We start from the raw sequence: 14,819 nt of genomic DNA on the forward strand, positions 1-14,819 counted from the left end.
AGAAGGGCAGGAGAGTAAAAAAGTTTAAGAGAAAACCTTACTTGTTCTTTATATATATATAATTTATCTTTTAAGAAAATAAGACGTCCAATTTTTTTAATTAGCTAAGTACTCGGAAATACTCGGTTTTCATTCTGAAGTAAAATTTGCTTTCCTGGGTAGTCTGATCACAGCCTTCTCTGGGCTTTTCTGTTTCTACTTCCATTGGCTAACCCCCAGTTGTATTTGTGTGCAGCAGCCCTTGCACAATTTCAGTCCTGTATACTCTGTTCGCTGCCATTTTCATGAAGGAATGCATTCTGCTTGTTCCAGAATAAATGTGCTTTATGTTTACATCTCAAAGTCATGATTTTGCTAATAATCATCTCTGATAAAACTGCAGCCTTAGGAAGCGCTGTCTCGCTGTCTGCTCAGCCTGTTACCTGACTGAAGTAGAATGGACTTTTGTGGTTTGGCTTCCCAGGCTTCAGAAAACCCTAAAGTCAGTTTCCTCACTGTAAACAAAAAAACCCAAACCAATCATAAGGCCGTAATTCCTGTTTACAGAGATAAGCCTTTATTGTATGCTATTGGAAGCAAATGGGATATGGTTACGGTTTTATATACAGAGAAGTCTGTAGCATCGGGTTACAGTCAGTGGCAAATGAACCGAGATTACAGTGCAGATCTAAGTGTTGTGTACAGTTAGTAACAGTGGCTGGCGTACAAACCACAACACAGAAGCCAGATGAAGCCAAGTGTACAGGGTACAGCATCACGGGAGGAAGCAACTTAATGTACAAAGAGCATTCCATTTACTTTACATTTGCAGGCTTTTTTGGCTAGTGAGTAGATATAGCTCAATGTAAAATTCAGTGTGCAGTTATTTTTCTTCCCATTCAGCTGCTACCAAATTAAGACAACTCGAATGTTCAGATTACATTTTTAATGCTATAAATAGCTAAGGTTGTTGCCGAATTACTTTATTTGAAGTTGCATTATTTACAGTATAGTCAGGAATAGTTTAATTGTCATTGTTTTCTACAGATTAAAACTTGGGAGAAATCTTAAATTTTTTGAAAGTAGTCTGCAATTAGACCAAAAGGATCTCTTGTACTTCATTTGGAAGTTTAATTCTGGGTAACTTTTTTGGAGAGAGAGATTCATTGGGAAGAAAGATGGAATTGACCACCAAATTACTCATTTGTGGAATTTGTTCATAGTAGTTAAGGTTTAGATAGTTCAAAGGTCATACTTCTTTTTTTTCAATGCCATATCCAATCTTAGTGTAAAAATAAACACTCTGTCCTCTGTGGATAAATAAATCCATCTGTTGGCTGCAGGTCAGACCTCTATGGGTGAAAGAGATTTTAGAAAAATAGATCTTTTCTTTAATGTTTACTATGCTGACCCACAAAGGAAAAGTGAAATTCATTCAAGTCTAGAAACAGAAATACAGTACAAGTGATTTATAGAATTGCATTCCTTCCCTCTACAAACTTGCTGAGCATGAAACACTGCCCCAAAGCACTGCCTCTCTCTTCTCCTTGTCTTGTAGAAGCACGTGTCATTAGAAAAGTCACATTCTACTGCACTGCCACATTTCCTGTCTGCCTTCTAGTGTGCAGACTCTTAGCAGGGCTCCGCCTCCTGAGGATTCTTTGCTTAAGAATTCCTTAGATGGATGGGTGGTGGTAGTTTGGGTTATACAAGGGGAATGTTTTAGCCCAAATTAGCAGCAATTGTTCTAATTGATTTGACTGATGGTGATTTTTTGTAGGGTGGAAACTCAACCACTTAAAAAAACCCCAAAACAACTTATGAGTTGGACTTGGAAAACACCAGCCTTTCCTCAAAATCTCCACTTCCAAGACTGCTTCCCATAGATGTCCTTCTCATGAAGGGGCTGGTACGTTTGGCAGTACAGGTTTCATGCTCAACTTTGTCACTAAGAACTGGACAGGACTTTAAGAAGCATACAGCCCACAGGGACTTGCTCTGCTGTAGTATCTCAGTGCTTTGACAGTCCCCCCACAGCAGTGTTGCTCTCTTAGAAGTGCAAGTGTCCCAGAGTGGCTCTGGGACAGCTGGAGGACGGGTGACATTCTGGAGTGGAAGCAGTAGTTAAGCACCAGTTGCTGGCCCCTGCAGAGGCTTGAGAGAACAGAATTGCTTCGTAGAGAGTTTGTCGACCTAAAAAGCTTAGTCAGTTTGATCAATAAATATTGACTTAGGGTTAGGATCAGAAATAAGACACTGCACTTTGGAACTGGAAGACAGAGTCAACGTTCTCCCTTTTCTGTCCAAAAGCAGACCAGCTTAGAAACATTTGTCCTTAAGGACCTTTGTGATGGCTGATGTATAACTCACTAAGCACATATGAATGTACCTGTCCCTTTTTCAGGGAAGAGGAAATGTATGATTGGACAAAGCTTTGAGGCTTTTTTTCTGTTTGGTTGGTTGTTTTTTTTAAAACATCTGTTCTGTGTCGTGTTGTCCCTGAAGGCATATTTACCCACTCTTAAATAATGCAGCATTGCCCAGAGAATGGCTCTGTAGTTGAATATGCCCTCTGCATTACAGCCTCCGTTTTCTTCCAGTATGAGGATATTCCCATGCAATAGATGGTATTAGAAAACTATACTTGTCTTTATCCTGTTATTTTGAGCAGGGAACCAGTGATACTGCTTTGAAAACACAGGAAAAATTCCATATGGCAAATTAGAATTTTCATAATTAAATTCACACAATTGCTAACTTTTCAAAAGCTGTACTGCTCTGAATGCTGTTCTTCAGCCCACCATTATTCTGCTTGGATCAGTATCACTTTGGGTCTGCTTCTAAACGGTTCTTTGTGGAAATAAGAATACTCTCTCTCCTACGCTAACATTTTACTTTGTTAGTTTAAAGGATGCCCTTACAGACCTACAAGTTTTATTGGGAGTGCAGCAATACATACATTTCCCTATGCATAGATCATTAAATTGTAACGGTGCCAGTAGCAAAGCAAAACCTGCCAAGATGTTCTTTTCCTCTTAATTAAGCTTGATTTATATGTGCCTGTTGACTTAAGATGCATTTAGTGTCCACTGCTGAGATGACACAGTACCCTGAGTAACTTTGTATTGATTATGCTTAAACAAGCTTGTGCTTTTCTAAGAACATAGAAATGAGCACAAAGAAAATAATTAAGTACATCAGGTTGTTTCCATGGAACACTGTTAATCAACTTATTCATAGCAGCTTCGAAATATGAAGTTAAAACTTACCTTCTGCTCTACTCCCTTCAAAACAGATGAGTGCTATAATTAACTCTCCTCTAGCTTAAAAAAAATAGAAGTGGATAGAATGTCAAAATATGCTTTTCTGGCAAGATGAACCTACTTTGTCATAAGTGGTTACACCAATGTTGGTGACCTGAAATATGTACATTATAACATGTAGTTGTGGAAGCAGTATCTGCTTTCCCTTGTTGCAATGATGTTCTGTGTAAAATGAAGTTGTCTGGAATACCGTGGGCATTGTAGAAATAAGTTACTAGTATTCCTTTAGGGGAAATTACTATTATTCCTTTTGCTGCCAAAATTCAGTTGCATGCTATGTGCACTGCCTGGAGCAGTCTTCCTGCTCTGGACAGGGCTCTATCAGGAAATAGAATTTGTGCACTGGATTTTTCCTGTTCATCTTTCTCCTCTGGAAAACCTTCCATGCTGGATTTGTTTACTGAACAGAAAAAAAAATATTAATTGCCTGTAGCAACATCACTAGCAGCTTTTAGCCTGCTGTAAGGATAGCTTAAACCTCCTATCTAATTTCTTATAAACCATTTAAAAAACCAATACCATCTCCCCCTGCTCTTAGTATACTAAGGCTCCTGGTTTACCACAGTAGACATAAACCTCCTGGTTTTACCACAGACTAGGAATGGACTTGGAAAAGGAGGTGCAGCTTTCCCCCCCACTTCCTATCTGCGACGATCGACCTTTAAGACTGGAGAAGGTCATTCTAGCTTCATTTTTGTCTTTTCTCTCTCTCTCTTGCCTCAGTCCATTCTCCCAGGACCAGCTGCATTCGGCCAGCCCATGTTCAGGTGGGAGCTGCACTGCACCTCGGGAACCGCAGAGCAGCGTAAGGCACCCGGCGCTTCGACACCCAGGTAAGAGGCAGGAACGCGCCTTAAGTCTATGTGCTATTTTGGAATTAAAAATTAATTGCAACTTTTACTCATTCCAGCTCCTCTGTATCAATGAATGAAGGACAGCCAATTACATTCAATTAATTGCTTTTAGAATTAGTGTCATTTGTTCTACTAGAGATAACAGTCCAGAGGTTTTCACAAACATGCACTTCTGGCTAGGTAGAAAACATTTTGATGTTTACTTACACAGCATAGAAGAGACTGTACCTTTAATTATCTTATTGCCACAAACCTTCGAAGTTGGAAATCAGATAAATTCAATCTTAATCTGTGGTTACAATTTTTATATGCACTTTAAATTCTTGCGACTCTTGTTCATCAATGGATTATTAATTAAATATGGAAGAGAACTCTCCCACTGAGAAGGCTTTGCAACAGTTTCTGTAGACTAGGCTTGATGGGTTCTTTTAAAGTACACTTAACTACCTGTTGTACAGTATATATCTGACCTTGGATTGTACAGTTAAGGCACCAAATACAAGATACAACAACATCCAAAATGAGATATTTGCTTTAGAATTGAACATCTCCATGTTCCACGTTTGGACATTCAGCTCTTCTTAAACATCAAGGTAAACATGTGGTCTGAACATTTCATGCAGCCACAGGAACTGGAGAAAAAAACCACTGAATTTAAATCTTATACTATGATGAACTCTTCTCTCAGAAAACTCACACAGCTACTGTTAGTAAGGCATTGCATTGCCTCCAGCAGAAAAAGCACCCTTTCTCCTAGAAGACCCCGGACTAGAGGGACAGGCGGATGTGTCCTACTGACGCTTCTGTATTGTCTTACACATCAGTTACAGATGAACAATGGAATCAGTCCCATTTCTATGGGCACAGTGGGGAAAAGGAGGATGTTTCAGGAGCACTAGAATACTGGGACATAAATAGGTATGGATTTTGATGACACAGATACAGCTAAGGAGACATAACTTCTGAGGTCAAGTAATAAAACAACTTTGTGATGACAATTCATGTCAAACGCTTTATTACTAGCTTAAGTGGTTAATGTTCAAAAGAAAGTACAGTTGAAAACTGCTGACACAGTCCATAGGCACTGGACTTCAGTGCAGAGTTTCTCTACTGGATTTCTAAAATGACTATAACAATTTTCACAATAAGGATCAGATTCACAACAAACTAGATGTGCTGAAACAGACGAATGAAACCAATGAGCTGTTAGACAAGCTGTCTCATATACTATAGATAGCAGATGCAACTACAGTATCCCTTTGCATTGCTTGAAATAAGTCAGTAAGGTATCTCATTTTTTCAATAGATTTATTCAGCAGGAAGCCTGAGAGGGTCTTTGTCCTGAATGTTCAAGCTGAGTTCCTGTTTTTTAAGGAAGTACAGCTCCTCAGTGAGTCCAGCAGAGAGCTCATTTTCATTCTTTTGATGCCAGAGAGGAGAGGTCTTAGTCAGTTTCACAACCGAGACCAACAATCTGAACTTCAAATTTACATATCTCATCATGCATCCAAAAGAATCCAGTGCAGCAGTTTTGTGCTGTTTTCCCAGAGCCAGTGGAAATAGTAGCCATTTTTGTAAGCTGCTACTGTGACTTGGAATTCATCTGAACCTGGGACATACTTTTCTCTTGATTAAGTAGGCAACTGTCTACAGGGAATTTAGCTAAAGGCAAGAAGTTCTAATACTGAATGATCCTATCTCAACCTACCAAGCAAGAGAGGCAGAGGGAAACTTGCAATTTTGTCTTAGTAAAGAGTGAAATTCTATATTGTCTGCTTGCTTTTCATTTATATGGTTCTGGAGAGATGTTCAGGATCCCACCTCTAGACTGCGATGATCCGTGGGCTCTCAGCAGCACAGATGCAGAATACAAATGAAGCAAGGGACACTTTCTCTCAGGGCATCGGTGACAGAAAAGACAGGAACTGCCAGGCTCGCTCTCCAAGGACGTTACTGGGACTGGATAAGGGATGGGACGTTGAAGCTGCTCACATTTATTGCTATCTTGGAGTTTTAGAAGAAGTGCCAAGAGACTGATGCCCATAGTTGAACAGCCAACAAACCGGAAAATTTTTTCATAGACCACTTGATAAATCTTCATGCCACTCTTTATTTTCTACTTCCTACTAATATAAGAAACTTGTGGACAGGGAAGTTTTTCTCAATAGTTCAATGAAATGAAAAAGCCTCAATAATTTTACATTGTGCGTTTTCCCCCAATTAAGTTCTTTCAGTGGCTAGAGGGCATAGTCTTTTACTGAGTAAGACACACTTTAAATCTTTTTTCCTACCAGAAGGCAAGCGTTCTCAAAGAAAGAATTCTAGTCTCCCGAGATACCAGAGTGGTTTTCAGAGATCTTTGTAAATGAGTAGAAATAATCCCTTGACACACTAATGTTGAAATATTTGTAGGAAAACTTGTTTCTCTGAAATTCTTCAGAAGCTGATTAAAAGGTTTTAAGAATCTAGAACTTCTGTGTAACAATTCCATAATTTGAGAGAATCAATTATTTACTGGGATGCTAGAAGGTGATCAGAAAACGCAGGGAAGGAGGACAGAATTCCCAGAAGCAAAGGCATTTAACTGCAGTGAGAGTCACGGCAGCAGGGTTTACAGCACATTAAGTGGGAACCATGACAATTGCTGAATCATCTAATTAACTCACATTGGCTACATGACAGCAAATTGGACAGATCAGGAACCACCTACCCGGGCTCTAAATTGCCTTTGTGAGGGTTGGATGGTGCACCGTGTCCAACAGAAATTGCTTGGGCAACAGAGGCCGTGTGTCACACATTCCCTTCATGAGTTTAGGCTGGCCTCCCTCCATGGAAGTGGCACAACGCCCAGGAATAAGGTCACTGTGTTCCAGCTCCTGAACGTGTGTTTAAGGGAGACAGCAAGCACTGGCAGAGAGAGGGCACGATGGCAGGAAGGATCACAGACCATGCTTTCAGCTAGCCAAGCCCTCCAGACCAGTCTGGTTGCCTTAAAACCTTCTCTAGATGGAACATACCTGGAGAAATCTCATATGGCTGGCAAAGTAGGATTGACGTCCTACAAGCATTCCAGCTGCCACTTCTCCATCAGGAGGAAAAATGCTGAGGTATGGTTAGTACACAGTCCTGAAGGGTTCCCAGCTGTAGAGGCTGCTGTTTAAAACCACTGCAGCTGGTGAAATGGAGGTGCCAGCTCCTTGCAGAGCTACTTTTGGAGAGGAGCAACCAGCTAATTTGTATCATGTATATGATACACCGGGTGCTTCTGAAGTCACGTGCTGACAAATTCCTAAAAAATACTAATGTTTAGCTTTCACCTATTTCAAAAGAAAAGAAAACAGCACTTCTACCTCACAGCAAGGTCATACCAATGCTGCTCTTACACCAATGCTACAACTGTGTAAAGTCAACTGGGATTAAGTTCTCTGAAGGGGACGTGGGCCAGAGAGAACTGCTGTCCTGCACGGGCGTGTCAGACACCAGTCAGACAGTGTACCAGGCTGGTTATCCATACATTTCTGCCTCGTGGTCCCCTGAAATCCAAACTGGGGTAAAAAGGGAAAGAAGTACCTGCCTGATTATGGGTACGTATGCAAGAGCAGCTAATGGCAATCAAATGCTGTTGTAACATTGGACCAGGCTGTATTTTATCCCTCCTGTGTTAATAGCCTCACTTCTGCCAGAGTTAACCGAGCACACCACTGGAACTTGCAGTTGTTTTCACAAAGTCACTGGTAATGGCATCCGCCTCCAGTATGGATACCACATTAAACAGGTTGATTCTTTACTGTAAAACTTGGCTTCTTTTAATCCTTTAAGTGCCAGACACCATCTCCCAAAATACACACTGTCATCTGGTTAGCTAAAATTGAGTTCAGGTGGGTAGTGTACAGGCACAGACTCTCCCTGGTACCCTAGTTACACATGTACTAATCAAAAGGAACTTTTTCAGAATTCTTTTCCATGAACCAGAAATGCAAACTACAGCATTTTTGCTTCACTGCAAAGGTACTACAGAATGGGCAACGACACTAGCAGCTGCAGGAAGCATATGGAATGAGGTTTACATATTTGGCCGTTGGGTATATCCAGAAATACAAAGCTCAGTAGCCGTAAAAGAGACCTCTGATCTCACAGAAAAGGCACTTCAGACCATGCTGCTGTGAGGAGGCTTTTAAAAGGAAACCCGCGTGTATTATGCGAACGAAAGGAGTTTCTAGTTCTGCCTTAGCAAAATGGTGCTTATTGCAACATTGACCAAGCAGATGTTACCCAAATTACTGATCAGATAATAGACTGGCGTTTCAGTTAGGTTAAAAACTAATGTTAGAATTTAACTGCTCTCTCAAATGCCAATATATTACACACTTAAGGAGCCTACATCTGTGACCCTTCAGTACATGGGAATGTTTTGTTCAAGTTCCACAGTCAGTGAGACAGGTTCCTAATCAATCTCACATCATCTTATCACTGATTCCACGTGGCTGCAAAAACCAGGATTTAGGAGTCTTAAATACTCGGTGTATTTTGCAGGGCAGGAAATGGTGTCTGTCCTGCTGAGAGGCGGTGCAGGAAAGGGAGAAATTTCAGACACAAGTACTTGCTTTACAAACCAAACCGTATTAGAGAAATTTAGTATCTTTTCAGTGAAAAAGAGAAGATCCAACAAGGTGAGAATTTAAACAACAAAAGAGTGGAATGCTTCAGCTTGTAAAGAGTTAAAAGGGTAATGACAAAAATATGGAAATTCACAGTCAAAGCTGTTCTGATGGAAACTAATACAAATGGATTAAGCTGCCAAGTACAGGCCACAAAGAAACAGATCAAATAAGAGTCAGCAAGTCATTTTATTAATCAGTCCTTGAACTGGACAGTGCTTCTCAGACTGACATCAGTTAAGCCTAGGAAAGGAATACTCGAGAGAAGTTCATTATAATGTACCTCAACATTGCCTTGATACATATAAAATACCGTCTTTGGAAGCAAAGGGAGCAGCCTGCTGCTCCGCAATCAGCACTGCTCAGCCTGACAGGCTGAAAGAAGGAATTGAATTTTAAGTGAGCTTCAGACCAAGCCCCAGGTTTGCACCTTGAAGATAACAGCAGATGAAAACCTGCTCCCCCGAATGGGAAGGACATTCTGGTGGCTCATCAATTGCACCTGCAAATGTAATCAAATGGTTATGTGCTTTCGTGGGCAAGTCACTGGTAACGTTCCTTAAGTTCCTTTCCCCAGGTGCAAATATATAGGCCACTGGCGAGATCAGGTTTCTGCCACCAGTAGCAAAACTGACAATATGGAACAGCTGTTTTTCTGTATCAGCCTATGAATTCTATCCAGACATATCCTGAGTTATGGATAATCTACACATGCAGTTATTTACTGAATTTGATGTTTTCAATATTGAAATGAAATACAGATTATTTTTGCTGTTATATTTTGATGCAAAACAACAAGCTTTGGGCCTGATACATTACTACAGATTCCAAACCAAGTGTTTTCCTGTTTTACATCAGTATAAACTGTGACCAGTCAGGGGTTTTTATGCTTCCATCTCTGAATTGAGACCCTAAAATGCTAACATGACGTCATCAACTCCCTCCATTTTTTTTAATATTTTTTTTTACCATTTTTATATAAAAAAGAGTTGTTTCCAGCAACTTCAAGTACTGCAAGTACTGCAGTTGTGCAGTACTGTACTATGCAACTTTGCATAACGCAAGGTTATATAAAGGCAAATTAAAAAAAAACCCTAGTATTTTAAAACTACACATATCATGTGCACCATATAGGTCATAATCCAAACCCATTTTAATCCAAGTAAAATATTTGTTAAAACATTTACTACAGAACTGAAAAGAATTATTTATGGATGGCTGTATCCTAATTTCTAGCTTTAGAAAACCACAGCTAAGCAAATTATTCATGCAGAGTTAAATCACTGCCTGCCTTCCTCTCCTCCCACTGCTCCCACCAGAGGAAAGCAAGCCTGGCTGCTTCAGGAATTAATTTGGCCTCACGTAATTTGATCTCTGCAGATTTGAACTGTAACGTCTTTCATTCTTCATTTGGAGTTTAGCTTCAATAGTTTAGGGAAATAATTTCTCTCTGTATTAGTTAGATAATATCAAACATTCCCCTTCTCATTTTTATTCCACGTACCTATAACCATGGTACGGCTTCAGCGCAGGCCATGGCCGTGGCTTTGGTACCTGCCCAAGCGCTTTCCACAGGTACGAAAGGAATGCGGTGCCTGACACACAGCAGTATCAATACAGCTTTTTATGCTACACGAGAGAAAAATATTTGAAGGAGAACAGTCTGTTGATAAAACCAAACAATTTCTTAAAAGTATTAAGTCATATTTCTTTTTTAAACTGAAACGGGAGTATTTGAAGTGGCCTTGAAAAATACAAAGTTGGAATTCAGACCTATGTATTACTTGTTTAAACATTTAGTTAAACAAGACATAATAAAAACGTACCATATACAAGATTGTCACAGGTATATGAGATTTTTAGAAAAAAGCAATAAAAATATTCTTTAAGCTGAAAATAAAATCTCTTACCTTTTATATCACGATCTCAGCTTACAGTCACTACATTTCTGCTTATTTTATACAAGTGCATATGGCTATGAAGTTCCGGAGAGAATGAGAATAAAGTGGTATTAACCTGCTGATAACTGCTTAAAAGTCTTAAGCTGCAACATATAGATGTTCCAATACCATTTAAAAAAACATTCACCTTTCAGTTATTGCTGATTCACAATCTCAAGTTATCAACATACAAATATTTAATAACTTAGTAGATTTAGAGCAGCAAAGTTTTTTGAACTAACAAATACTATGTTTTCCTGTCATTTGGTGATGATTTTAAGAGACACAAAAGCAATTCCATTTGGAAGTCAAGTTCAGGCCTACCCTTTTTTGTGCCTCATATTAATGGTGTGGGGAAGAGACAGAGAGAGAGAGAGAGAATATATCATTTAGTTAGATTTTTGGAAAAAATATATATTCTATTTTTTTCTTCTGCCTTTTGCTACATTTCATGTCTGCTGACATGCACAATGGTACAGAGCACTACGGCTTCAAGAGTGACCATTGCAAGTCTTTGTAGCAATTTTTATAGGAAACATGCAAATACAGTTATGGTATTAAAATTCTGAAATATTTAAATAGTGAAAGTACAGGCAGGATTCACTGCTTAAAGCAGGCACTCTGCTTGGTGGTGGTTCTTGGTCTGGTGTTTGGTTTTCACCCCCCCCCAACACACCAGTCTTTCCCTTCTAATGTAAAGAAATAATCACAAGTATATTCACATCTATTGCTATGTACCCAAAGAAAGGACTGTGGCTTGGAGTAAGTATTGCTTTTCATCAAACGGAACAGAGTTCAAGAAGTGAGAAAAACACTTTAAAAAAAAAAAAAAGGAAAAAAGCTCAGATTCCATGTCTGAAGTTGAGAAACCTCAAAACGAGCCACGTTTGTTCTTGCTTTTAAGACATGTACAAAATGCCATTTGGAGCCACACAACCTGATGGTTCTAGAAGTCAGAGAAGAAATCTTGAGGGCCCAAGTGAATAATAAAAGGTGCGATGCTGAGAGGCTGGCAATAGGGACTGTCAATGAAAAAACCACCTACAGTGGGAAAAGAGCAGAGAAGCAAAAACTTCATGTTAATTTCAGAGACTGGCTGAAGCTAAAGCTCCATTTAAATTTCTCTGCTCTTTCAGCTGCAAGTGGAATTTTCATTGTAAAACGGGCACTTTTAATTCTTTGAAGGTATTGAAACATCTAACACTTCCAAGGTTACCACTTTCTAAACAAAGAACTGACAGCTCATTCATATTTTCAGTAAAGCAGAGAAATGTAAAATATGCAGCAAGGGGGCAAGTTTACAATGTGGTTAGTAACTCCCAACAAATGACAAAAAATAAAAAATGACTTCTATAAATCATCTGAAATGACTGCCATCATGTTGGAAAAGAGCATAGCGCCCTCCTTGTTTTAGAAATAGGAACAAGTTCTTTGGCTTGTGAATGTTCATTGTGTACAATTGGTTCAGAGGATATTTTGTTTGAAATTTCACAAAGCTGGGGATTCAAAAAAAGAAAAGAAAAAAAAGAAACTACAAACAGTTGCCAATCAGGGGAACTCCAAAAGATGGGGGGGAGGGGGAAAGTGGGCAGAGGAAAGATTCCTTTAATGAATATTTGATTAACAAAAATGGGCTTTTATCAGCCATGCTTTTTCTGCTCCGTGATGGCTTCCTTTCATCCATAGGCCAGCAAAAGTATCGGTGATTTATGAGCACCACTCAATTTGACTGCAGCCCCGGGACCCTGCTCTTCATTTCAACTACCGCATGGATGACACCAGCAGGCTCCCCACTAGTTATCAATAGATCTACTTTTTTTTATTAAAGTACCACCAACACCAAACAAAAGCGAGAGCTACTGCAGAAGAAAAACCATTGAAGATATAAAAACATTCCTAAGCACAAATACTTCGCTTAAGAGTAACAGCTGCAGTTAATTCCAAGAAAAGCAGCTTGTCACATAAGCCACCCCTTAAGAAGCTTTTCTAATATTTCTTTCCCTGGAACGGGGGGCGTAGGGGAGGAGGAACATTACATGCTTTAAGCACCGTCCGTACACCCTCTCCGTATACAAAGCTCCAGCCACAGCAGCAGGGGCTGGTGGAGAACAGAGTGTATCGAGGAAATCTTTAAAAAAAGAGCATGAACTAAAGCAAACCTACTGAAAAGCAACGGGTGAGGCCTGAGCAGTGCAACCAACAACGCTGCTGATTTTGTAGGGTGATACCTTAATAAAGACTGCTCCAGTCCCTCCGCAGAGCCCACAGCAGTTTGTCTGCAGGAGGCTCCAGTGCGCAGAGGGGGCCGGGAGCTGGGCAGGGGCACGCACTCCCCAGGGCAACGGGGATTCTCTTAGAGAAGTACTGGCCTATGGCTGAAGTGTGTCACTTGTCACAGCAGCACTCAACAAGAACTGGGACAATTAAATAGCAAGTTTTCATGGGGACCTTGTTGCTGCTTTAGATTCTTATAAATGTAAGGGGGAAAAGGAGAACCCTTTGGTTTAATACAAGATTGACAACTAAAATGCTTTCTGTAGAAATGGTGGATGGAAAAATCAAAGCTGGGCAGACAATCTTAAAAGTGAAGAAGGCCACAAGAACAAGTGCAATTTATTTTTTTCTTTTTTGTTTTTTTTTTGTTTGGTTGGTTTTTTGTAAAAACAGAAAAGAAAGGAAAACATGCAGCTTTTGTGCTCTAAAGAACCTGATTGTAACATTATTGGCGTCCTTTCTCTGGGCAATACAGACTTAACTGTGTATCCCTGGAATTGCGTAAGGAGAGTGCTTCTGTGGGAACTTCTTGTTTAATATTTGTTTCACAGAATGTAACCTAATACAGAGAGACAGTCTGAGATTAATTCCCTTTGTTTTGTTTGTTTTTCAGTATTTTGTGTAGAAGTGAAAAGCCTTCTTGGATAATTAAGACTGTGTCTAAAATCACAGTTACAGTATGCTGATCCTAAAGATTATAAGGAAACTCAGGTACTGATCCTTAACTATAAAAAATAAGATAAAACAATATATTAACCCATATTTTACTAAGTTTATTACACACCATAATATTTACAAAGTTAAACATTAACTGTAAAGTTTCTGTTGTGTGGGTTGTTTTTTTTTTAATTTTTAAATTTCTATTTTTTAAAGAACTATGCCCTGCATTTAATAACCCTACAACAAGTACAGGTCGTTAACTGAATCTGTGTGACTGCATTAGGAAACAGGCAGTACTCTGTGTTACAACAAAACAGTTTATTTGTGATCAGTGTTTTATATTCTATACATCCTTCACAAATTTAATTTTACATAATCGGATACTTCATTTAAAACGTAAGATTTAAGCTTCTAGTTCTTCCCTATAACAGAAGGCTGGTATAAGTTATTTGAAAATGAGGTAACATTTCACAGAACATTTTTTTCAAGTTTTAGAGAACTAAATTTGCATTTTGTTAAAATCAAAAAGTAGGAAAAAGATGTTTCTTTACAAATGACTTTGCTCAAGTATGTGTTCAAAGAAAACAGGATAAAAAGGCTTTTTTTTCTTCTAACATTCTGTACTGTACTGTGTTGTTCAATCAATAGGAATTAGCTTCTGCCATTTGCTAAAAGAATGAGTAGTGGGGAACAGGATAAGTTGGGAATTTCATAACTGGTAACAGAACCATTCTCTTGGGTAAACCTACAGAGAGAAGAAAGGGAGAGGACTCCAAATAAGTTCAGTGATCCAAGAAAGTCAGTAAGAGCTTACAGTAGTGTTCTCATTAACCTTTTCCAGATCAGTCAGTCCATGGGATTTTAGGGTGCAGAGTCCCACAAACAGTAACACTTCCACACTGTGCACTATTGCAAACAGCTATCTTCAAGTTTCCTTTTATTTTTGTCCTGTTTCGTAAAATTAAATTCAAAAGCAGAGTGTGTATTTGGACTTAAGCTCCACTTCGTAATCTTTATGATAATTAATCTCTGCTATCTCATTCTATGTTCTGAATTAATTTCACAGGCCAGTTACAACTGCAGATACTCCAGACCAGCACCGTTGTGTGTGAAGGAGAGCTCACAGGGAAA

The 14,819-nt window shown here is 39.2% G+C and overlaps 1 protein-coding gene across 11 annotated transcripts in view; it reads right to left on the minus strand.

Moving 5' to 3' along the window:
• Positions 1-533: 533 nt before the first annotated feature.
• Positions 534-14,819, minus strand: part of STRBP (spermatid perinuclear RNA binding protein) — a 64,688-nt gene continuing 50,402 nt past the window's right edge. For 5 of the 11 annotated variants that reach the window (XM_014942824.1, XM_014942830.1, XM_014942831.1 and 2 more), the window contains one exon: positions 10,796-11,795. In XM_014942824.1, coding sequence (XP_014798310.1) covers positions 11,701-11,795 — 95 coding nt within the window. In that variant the 3' untranslated portion in view covers positions 10,796-11,700. The other 6 variants (XR_001412126.1, XR_001412125.1, XM_014942829.1 and 3 more) reach the window with 6 other exon arrangements.

This window comes from Calidris pugnax, unplaced genomic scaffold (genome assembly GCF_001431845.1).
Source record: "Calidris pugnax isolate Ruff unplaced genomic scaffold, ASM143184v1 scaffold102, whole genome shotgun sequence".
NCBI classification, from domain to species: domain Eukaryota; kingdom Metazoa; phylum Chordata; class Aves; order Charadriiformes; family Scolopacidae; genus Calidris; species Calidris pugnax.